This window comes from Glycine max, chromosome 14 (assembly GCF_000004515.6).
Source record: "Glycine max cultivar Williams 82 chromosome 14, Glycine_max_v4.0, whole genome shotgun sequence".
NCBI lineage: Eukaryota > Viridiplantae > Streptophyta > Magnoliopsida > Fabales > Fabaceae > Glycine > Glycine max.
The window spans coordinates 45,523,386-45,533,889 of NC_038250.2; the positions used below are offsets into that span (position 1 = coordinate 45,523,386).

General features: G+C 32.5%; 1 protein-coding gene across 1 annotated transcript; it reads left to right on the plus strand.

Annotated features, from left to right (window-relative positions):
• Positions 1-4,942: 4,942 nt before the first annotated feature.
• Positions 4,943-8,614, plus strand: LOC100787629 (uncharacterized). Its single transcript, XM_003544203.5, has 5 exons — positions 4,943-5,192; positions 5,312-5,338; positions 5,683-5,805; positions 6,662-7,082; positions 7,353-8,614. Exons 1-5 carry the CDS (start codon positions 5,134-5,136, stop codon positions 8,133-8,135), a joined length of 1,413 nt encoding a protein of 470 aa, XP_003544251.1. The 5' UTR covers positions 4,943-5,133; the 3' UTR covers positions 8,136-8,614.
• The last annotated feature ends 1,890 nt before the right edge of the window (positions 8,615-10,504 follow it).

The window sequence follows — 10,504 nt, forward strand, 5'->3', positions numbered from 1 at the left end:
TAAGTCCAAAGTTCTATTTCCATTTTTGGTGTCCCTACCCTCAAGATTTTCTGTTAATTTAGGTGTTTATCTGAGGTACTTGCTGATTTAGTGATTTAAGAATAAGATAAAACGTGCTTCATGATCAGCTGAAAAGTAAGAATTCCTTTAGATAACCTATTCATGAAAAGCTTCATCATCAGATGAGGATCCACTTGAAGAATCACTGTCAAATGTAATGTTTTCTTCTTTAGGAGATGATGCTAGTGCTTCTGTTTGTTGTGAGGAGGAACATGTAAAACATTTACTATTTAGTCCTTGAGCTATTAAGTCATGAAGAATTGAATGGCTTACAAAATCAGCAAGATTAGAAAATAAGTTATCAAAATAAGTCATTTGATGGGATTTATTTTCAAAAGTACAGACGGATAATGTACTCTTGTTTTAAGGGTTAAACTCACGAAGCCAATATAATGGGAGATATAAGATTCACTTTGTACTAAAGGGTGAAGGAAATAGGTAGTGGGTTCAAATCCCCTGTTAACAAACTAATAGCTTATATTTGTCCCATAAAAATAAAAAGCCAATATAATTTGAATGTTAGGGTATTCAAACTACTCAAGTAACTGCATAATTCAGAAAGAAAAAGTTAGGATAAATAATCAAAGTAAGTGAGTGGATAGAACACATGGCAAACAGAATAAAGTACAATCCTTGGCTGAAACACATTGGTGTTAGGGAGAGATCAGATACTTTATTGAAATCTTGAGCCATTTTGACTTTTTTTTGGTTGTTCTTTGAGGAGTATTTCCTTTCCTCACAATAATATATATATATATATATATATATATATATATGTGTGTGTGTGTGTGTGTGTGTGTGTGTGTGTGTGTGTGTGTGTGTGTGTGTGTGTGTGTGTGTGTATCTTATCCAAATAATTTAAAGTTATCCACAAATCATAGTGAATCGAGAAGTAAAAAACATGGAAGTGAGCTCTAGAACAAACCTTTTTGTGCTTTAGACTGCAACTTCTTGGTGTGCTTCCTAATAATCTTTTTAGCTTGTGTGTTCGTGAGATGCCTAGCAAAAGGAGCAATCTCTCCATCATATTCACTGAAATCCCCTTGAGTTTCATTCTCCACTTCTCCTTTCTTTGTCTTGTGCACAAATGCCTTTTCCTTGTGATGTTGAGTTCTAAATATTCCTTTAATGGATGTTACAAATCCATTAGCTGCTTCGTCATTTGGATGCTTAGGCCAAGCTGGTGGAAGCTTAACAGATTTTCCTGCTTGGCCTTCATTGTCACTCAAAATAAGGTCCATTTCCGGAGCAGAACTAGGGAGCTGAATTTGACCTTTGTCTTTAAATTTCTTACACTACATGATCCACAACAATAAGACATTTAAATGAATTAAGAATAATCAGTTAAAGAATTTCACCAACTTGAGTATAAAGGAAACGAAAAAACTAAATATTGCTCCTCCATACTGAAATTGTTCATAGCATTACAATACACTCCCTCCATTCTGAATTGACTGATGTTTTTGTATTAAAAAAATCATATTGACTGATATTTTCAGTATTCATTGAGATATTTAAATATTTATTCCAATTTTATCCTCTAATAAATACTATCGTTGTCTTGAAAAACTTGATAATATATTTATTGAAATTAAGAAAGAGAGTAATTATATTTAATAAAATTCTCCCCTAATAAATACTATTGTCTTGGAATACTTGTTTTTCTTAATTTGTGTGAAAAACCTCTTGTCATTTTGGAACAAAGGAAGTATAGGCTAAGCAATCATTAAATAAAATACAAAATGTTAAGGTCCAGTGTAGAAGAGGAATATAAAGTCATGGCTTCATCCACTAGAGCACTTGGCTAGCTTAAAAAATTGCTTAAAGAACTAAAGTTTGGGAACACTCATTTGTGATAATTAAGATGTCTTTCACATTAGTTCACATATTTGGTATTCCATGAGAGAACTAAGCACATTTAGGTAGATTGTCATTTCATCTAAGAGAAAATTTTATTAGGTGATATCACCACTAATTTTGTCAATTCCAATAACTAATTGGCATATGTCTTCACCAAGTTTTTGAGGGGTCTACAAATTGATTATTTATGTAACAAGCTTGGTGTATATGATTTATATGCTTCAACTTGACAAAGAGCGTTGGATATCGTTAGATATGTCTAATTAAGGTAATTCTAGGATCTACATAAGTTGATAACTAGGCAATTAGGGTATTTGTAGTTTTGTCATGTGTTTTCTTTTCCACTCAACAATTGGCAAAAGCCATTTTAAATGGAATCAAACAACAATTTCACTCAAGTTTGTTTTAGAACGTCGTTATAAATTTGCAGTGGTAGTTAGGTATGAATAGTTGTCTACAAAGATAAACACAATGGGTATACATCCATTCATTATTGTTAACAACAAAATGAAAGGAGATCAGGAAACTCTAATTTGTTCATCACTTGCATTCCAATCACAGATTTCAGGAATCCCCATATGATATGTTTCTTAATTCGAGAGAAGAGTCTTCGCCAAGTTCCCATAAACTCCACTCAGTGAAATTGATCCATCAATAATTTCATATAACTCGCAACAAATCTTGACCCTTCATAGGTAATACATAATTCCACCTGCAAGAAAGAATGTATGATTCATAAGAAATTGGAATTATTTCAACACAGGTAGTGAAATGTGATGGGTGACAACTTTCAAATGGTCCAAAACTACTACCGATCTTACTAATTTTGATGTTGTGAAATTCCATTATCTTTTGTGGTCTAGATTTCTTCTCTTCAAGTGGCATAGCTGATAACGACTAATTATAAGTATATTTTGATGATTAAATTATAGAAGAAATTGTAATTTTTCTCTTCTAATTTTTTCTTTTCGAGCAAATAATTGTTAAATTAACATCATTTAAGTTTTTGTGTAAAGAATATTAAAAGTAATGAATTTATGAAGCTTAGTGAGTAAAATAAAGTCCAGAAAAATAGGAATAATTAAGGAAATCAAAGCTAAGTAAGAAAAGAAAACTAATTGAGGAAAGAATGACTAATTAAGGAAAGTAGAATAATTAAGGAAAGGAAGCTAATTAGGCTCTTTGACCAAAGTTAAAGTATACTAGTAGATGTAAGTATAAATTGAAATAATTATAAATAGAGAAAAATCATTAACATTATATCAAATAATAACTCTGGTAGACTAAGTTCCCAACATTTTCATCTTCTCAATTTCCTTCTACAACATTATTGGATTTTCTCATATTTTCTATCTTTAATTAATTTAAATTCATGTTTAATTCTTTTTCTTGTTTGATTTAATTTTCAGCAATTTAATTTATTGTTTTCTATAATCTTTTCAAATCTTTTTCTTAATTAAATATTCATCTACCTAAGTACAAACAAAGTTTGTGTGGATTCGACACTCGAACTTCCATTTTAATTTTATTACTTGAGACAAATTGATGCACTTGTCAATCCATCAAACAATAGCACCTTTGGAATCTTTTGGTTTATTGTTGGATGCTTCATCTGGTGCAACAAATTCATAAGCTACAGATTTTGCCACGGTATGTTCCTGTGTCTTGTCAAAAGAAGATGTCTTTCTCAACTCAGGGGTTAGACCAATACCAGGGTTAGCTTTAGCATTTTGTGCTTTGGATGCCTGCAAGCATGTTACCAAACTGTTTGGGGGTAAATCTATCTTGTTTCTTAAAATATCATAAATTTGGATTTTGAGAATAAAATAGCAAAAGGAGAAGAAGCTATATTCTTTCCTAGCTTTCCTACCAATGTAGTATAGCATTAGTCTTCCCATATTCTTTTTAAGTAAATAGTCATTTTTATTTTTAAATGTGTAGAACGCTAACAATTTATCATTGAATGTATTAGGTAAGCTCTTTCGTTAACAGTAACATATGAAAGTAACGGATGCATAGATTTGTCGTATTTTTTTTTTTACTTTTAAGACTTAAAATTTAAATTTTCATCTTTCAAAAACAAATTTATCGCCATTCCAGATAAAAATGACTATTTACCTTCTTAATAATAATTGAAAGTCGAAACTTAGGGGTTGAGATATGAGAATTGAGACATATGAAAATGTTATGTGGCATGCATGGATGAGACCAATCCAAGAACAGACTTCATAGGTAGGGGTGGGTAAGCAGGCCGGTCCGCCCCGCGTAAAGTCCGCCTGCATTGGTAGCGGACCAGACCAGCCCGCCCCACATTCTTACACGGACCAAATAAATTGGTCCGTCCCGGCCCCGTGGACCTCGCAGATCAAACGGGCCGGTCTGCGGGCCTAGTTTTAAAAGAATTTCAATTTCAATAAAAATACAACACAATTAAATTAAGTTCAATACAAATGTAAATAAAATCTTAATTAGTCAATTGCATCAATAAAATAAATAATGTGTTAACAAAAGAAAATCCAAGTAATAAATCTAAAATATGAAACTTAAACATCTTCAACAACAAATAATTTCATATTTGAAGCAATAAAATCCTAATGCAAGCAACCCGCGGACCCCACGGATCAAACACGCATAGTTTGCAGATTAAGTGGGACGGACCCAAAAATATGACATAACCAATGACCACTTAAAAAAATTGATCTGGTACTCGTTCAGACCGTAGACCAATCCATAGATCTGGGTTTGTTTATCCACCTTATTCATAGGAGACCCGCAGTTGTTAAATAAGTTCTGTACGTTATATGATTGATAGATTTTTTTTTTTTGAAGGCTTATTATTAGATTTATAATCAATTAGATTTGTGCCTTTTCCTTTTTGAATGAAAATCGTGACTTTTTGTCTTCAATAACATAAATACACAATATCCTTTGTTTCTTTTTAAAAAACAAACTTTGCTTAATTTTTGCTTTTTAGCGCAACGACACGAACATATCTTTTTCTTTCTCAATTATTTCCCCGTCTTTTCCTTCGCTTTCTTTCATTGGCTTATTTGGAAACAGGGAGAGATACGAGGAAAGAGGGAGCAATGATTAAATTGACCTTTGGTCTTCTCCTTCGCCACTACGTTGTTACTACTACTTCCTTCTCCATAAAGTTCTTGTCTTTGGACTTTGGTTGAAGAAAAGAATAGAAGTGAGATTGAAGGTGAAACAATGGGTTGGATAGAAGCAATTTACACGCTTTTAACCAAATCATTCACCGTCCTTTCCTGGTACTCTTCTCTTCATTCTTTTTTGTTTTCAACCAGTTATTTCAAAATTTAGTTACAATCATTGGGTCTTATTCTCTAACATTGATGTCTTCATTTTTTCTATTTTTTTGGACATGCAGGCCTCCAGTCAGTTTTCTTTGTCCATTGTAAGTACCTATACTCTTTGGTTCTCTTATATATAAATTATAAATTTATAATCTATAACAATAATAAAGGGAATATCCCCATTTGGTTTACACATTTTTGTTAAAGTTGTTCATCCTTTAACTGTTCTTCAAACCACTCACTGTTCTCTTTAAAACTTTCATCTTAAATTAAATCAAATTTAATTTATATATTTTTTTTCAAAAAAATAAGAAATGAAGACAAGGCATGCCTGTCTTTCTGCTAGTTTTTCGTTAAAAAAATAGTTTTTTGTTTTCTTTCTATGAGACAGCAAGAGAAAGAGAATTGTGAAATTCTTACTTTAACATCTATTTATTTTTTGCAGGTTTGTTTCTGTTCGGGTAATGAAGAGTGATTCCCGGTCCAGCAACCAGCGATGTCTCGCTTTTTGGGTTTTGTATTCCTTGTGTATGATCATGGAAGGGGAACTTTCAGTGCTATTTAACTGGTAATTTTTTGTTCAGATGAGAATTAATTGATAATTTGGCAAACTCCTTTTTGCATCCGCAGTGTAATTAGTATAGTTTAATCATTAAGCTCATTTAACTGTTCATGCATATTGTGATAATTTTAATTTCCACTATAACTACAAAATTTGGTTCCTTTAATCATCAGTCATGGTTAGCTTCTGGATTGCTGGAGCTTGATTGTAGTCTTGTTTAGTGAAATGATGTTTTTCTTTGCATGTGTGCAAACAACTTTGTTGATTTTTAATAAACTTTTCTTTAATAGGCATTGGACAAATATAAAATATCTCTTCCTATATAGTCATTTCATATCATGTCCTTTTTTGTGAGCATTTAGCACACATCCATCTTACCATACTTATGTTATTCCCATGTTTTTCTCTTGTTGTGTCTATAAAATTCAACATTCACGTTCATAAAATTCAACTGGTCTATATATATATAAATTAGTTTACGAGTTTACTAGATTGAAAATGTTGAATTTTTTAAGTTCAAGGATTATGATCCAATGTCACATTCAGTAAAGATTTATGATACATGTATAGGATGTACTCAATGTGTCCGAGCCTGCCCAAGTGAAGAGTTAATTTCTTCCCTTGATTCCTCAATTAAAAGCATATCATCTGCAAAAAGCATGCATTTAGGGATAATTTTTTGCATGTCACTGGCAGGGTTAGGAAAGAAAAAGAAAATATAGACTACTAAACATGACAGTTCATCCCCCTGCATTCGTTGTCTACTGCATGAAACCAATCATAACATATGCTTATGTTTGAATATCCTGATCTTTTGATTTTCTGCTACCATTTTCTCATTTTTAATTGGTTGTTGTCACAGCCTCCCATGGTGGCCTCATGTGAAATCCATAGCAACTATCTTGCTGTTGATACCTTATGTTGGTGCAGCACCATATGTCTATAAATTCTTAATTAGACACTACTTTACTTGGAGCCTATTTACAAGGACATCAAACATCTTCAGTGAGAAGAGCACACATTTGGAATCAGATGAGGATAGTAAACTTGTTGATGTCTCTGACCAGATGACAAGTCAAATACAAGAAAAGAAACTTGAAGCATATCAAGTATTGGTTTCAAGTTTATACCGCAGTATTTTCATGCCTTTACAGCAAATTACTGACAACTTCAGTGAGAAGAGCAGAAATTTGGAATCAGATGAGGATAGTAAACTTTTTAACGTCTCTGACCAGACAATAACGACAAGTCAAATAGAAGAAAAGAAACTTGAAGCATATCAGGTATTGGTTTCAAGTTTTTGCCCCAGTATTTTCATTTAATTTCTCATCTATCTGTTAACTCCAAATATGCAATTGTCATACTAAATGTCATGATGAATTTTCACTTGCAATTATATTGCAAATATTTCAAATTTGTTTACATATAAGTTTTCACCATCTACAAGGACTCAAGGAGGTGACTGCTTATCTGATTTTCATCTACTCTAACTCTATTGTGTCATTGTCTGGATAGATATTAATGTAGACTTTTTGAAAAATTGTTTGCATCAGGAGACAGATGATATCGCTGGTTGTGACAAGACAGAAAGCAGTTACACAAGGCTAACTATTAAAAATCTAGTCCAGAAGGAATGGAGTTGTGCATTATGTCAGATTAGTACAACCAGTGAAAATTGCTTAAGGGCACATCTTAAAGGGAGGAAACACAAGGATAAGGAAAATGAGCTTAGAGTTGAGTTTTCCTCTACTCAGAAAAGAATCAAAGGGATGGTTCTACTAAGGAATCTCAACCAAATTGCAAGCATTCTCAATCCAGTTTCCAGATCCATAAGATGGTGTGAATGGACAAAGCCAGAGTTTGGATGGACAAAATTAAATACTGATGGTTCTATTCATAGTAACACTGTTAGTTTTGGTGGGCTGCTTCGAGATTACAGGGGTGAACCAATATGTGCTTTTGTCTCCAAAGCTCCTCAAGGAGATGTTTTCTTGGCTGAGCTGTGGGCCATATGGAGAGGCCTTGTTCTTTCCTTGGGTCTTGGGATTAAAGCAATATGGGTGGAATCAGACTCCATGAGTGTTGTGAGGACGGTTAATAGAAAGCAACTTTGTCCAAAAGCTGTTGGCTATTTGAACCAGATATGGAAACTGTTAAAGAAGTTTGATAAATATCAAATTTCTCACTCGTGGCGCGAAACTAATAGGGCAGCAGATCATCTTGCTAAGATGGATCTTTTGGCAAATGATGTGGTTTTGTCGCCAGTTGATTTTCCACCTAGCCTTTCCAGAATCATTGAAGATGATGCCAAAGGAACGAAATATCGTAGACGATGATATCTAACTCTCAAGGTTAGTTTCAGATTGCGAATGGGTTGATGGGAAGGTAAGTACAGATAAAAGAAACAAAATTAGAAAGCCCTGAGTGGAAACTTATGCTCCAGCTTCCATTTGGAGGAGTTAACATCACTGTTTTAGGCTCCACTAAATTCAAGATGAATATAGAGTTGCTGCCACCAGCAAGTGACGTTAATTACGTTGTAGATAGCATATTTAGACTTTTACTGCTTAGTGATATTGTTATGATCCTACATTGTCTGAGGAAATGGCCAAAGTATCCTTATAAGTTATGTTTTGTAGTTAAATTATGCCTTCTCCATTCTCAATTTTGTTATGGTGCGGAAAATCTTAGTCCTGATATTGGGAGTGTTAAGATCCTATCACGCTTGGCTATATGGTAATGGTGTCAAAAATCTTTTAGAATTCTGGTTTGCAATCATGGATAAAAGGTGCAATATATATTCTTGCGATATTTAGTAGATCATCCAGTCTAAGTTTCTTCATTTTTTTTTTCTTCCTAAAAATATGCTTCCTTAGCTGTACTTGCTATTGATAGAGCTACCCTTGGTTTTTGTTGATATGGAAAATTTAATTTTGTTTGACTAAATTTTCTATAGCATTGAACCTCTAATTCTCTCTTCTCATTCTGTTACCTCCGGAGAAGAAAAGGGAAATAGAAAATAATACGTGACTGAGAAAAATGGATAATGTTTTGCAGACACTCAAGCTAGTCTACATCTTAAGGTACGAGCACTTTTAGTCTTTATATTTACCCTATAAAATTTTGTAAGCAAATATAGAGGAGTGTTTTCTTGGTACAAGCACTGATAGGTTTGTAAACAACATCATATGAATTTTGTTATCGTAAAATAGTATCCTATATAAAATTTTACGAGCACTTTTAGTCTTTATATTTACCCTGTGTGCAATATAGTCTCGTTAAATAAATAAAAATATAGTACTTAGTTTTACAGCAAAACAAATAGAGTACTTAGTCCCTACAAAGTTGTATTTTATCCATTTACTCCTTAAAAATATAGTGACTAAAAATTTTTCAAGGACTAAAATGAAAAAATCACTATTTTATATGGACTAAAAGTCAAAAAAATTCATATCAACAACTAAGTTATTGGCGGAGACTATATAATAAATAAAAAAGTAATGACAGAGACTAAAAAAACATGTTATTTTATAGAGACAAAAAATATCTTAATCCCAAAATCATATTACTATATAAGTTGCATCTTAATAAGTCGAGCAAAAGAAGAGGAGAGTTACTATATTAATTAGTCAACGAGTATGCTAAAAGATATAGGATACTCAAAGATAAACCACAATGCTTTCATCAATTCATATTATTAAAAAGTGTCTTCTATGTGTCAATATAGAAATAGCAACAATGCATTTATGCAACGGTGAAAGGGTCATTCTTCCGACCGCATCAACTCTCTTTGAAAATATTCATCATGATTATCAAGGGTTTGTACAATGTGAAGGAATGCATCCCTCATTCAAAATCTCTACCAGAATTGCTCCTCTTTGTATAGTGGATTTTCAAAGTAGTCATTGAATAATCAATTATGTCCTTCATGACTTTGTTCTATGTGAGTTCTTCAAAGTGGATTTTCAAAGTAGTCATTGAATAATCTTTACCAGAATTGCTCCTCTTTGATGTTGGTTTTTCATTGCATCAACCTTGTGTATTGTTCGTCGTAGTCATCATTTATAAAATCTTCAATAAGTTCTCACTCAAACATTCTTCATAGGTTTAAATTGTTGAAGTCTATTTGAGGAATAATTGGAGAGTTAATGTTTTGAGAGAATTTGATAAGAATGAGACAAGATTGCATAATTAAGAGGTGTGAAAATCCTTTTAGATAACATAACAACTAGTTTAAATGATGACCACTTTGAACAATTAATTTGAATAACTACTTTGATTAACATCGTTACATTACATAATTTCACGTTTCCTTTTGAATTAAGTTACATAACATTTGATGATCTCGTAGTTGTCTCTTTGTCATCCTAAATGTATCATCGAAGATCTCTAAATCAAACTTTTTCTCCATCTCCAACTCTCTCTACTTATTTTATTCATCCTTGACATGTGTCAATTCTATCACAACAAGAACTATTGACTTTTGTGTCTCCTACATTACAGATAGCTCAACGTTAGCATTAACTTTTGATTTCCCTTTTCTTTCTGCAGCAAAAGATATTTGGATTATAAGAGGACGAGTATGATCAAAAGTGTAATTTTTTGTTCTCTTTTTAGTTCCTTCAAATGATGTGTTTCACCGTTTATGTTCATTTTTCTACAATCATTATGCATACTCAAACTTGAACCAATTGCCTACATCTTG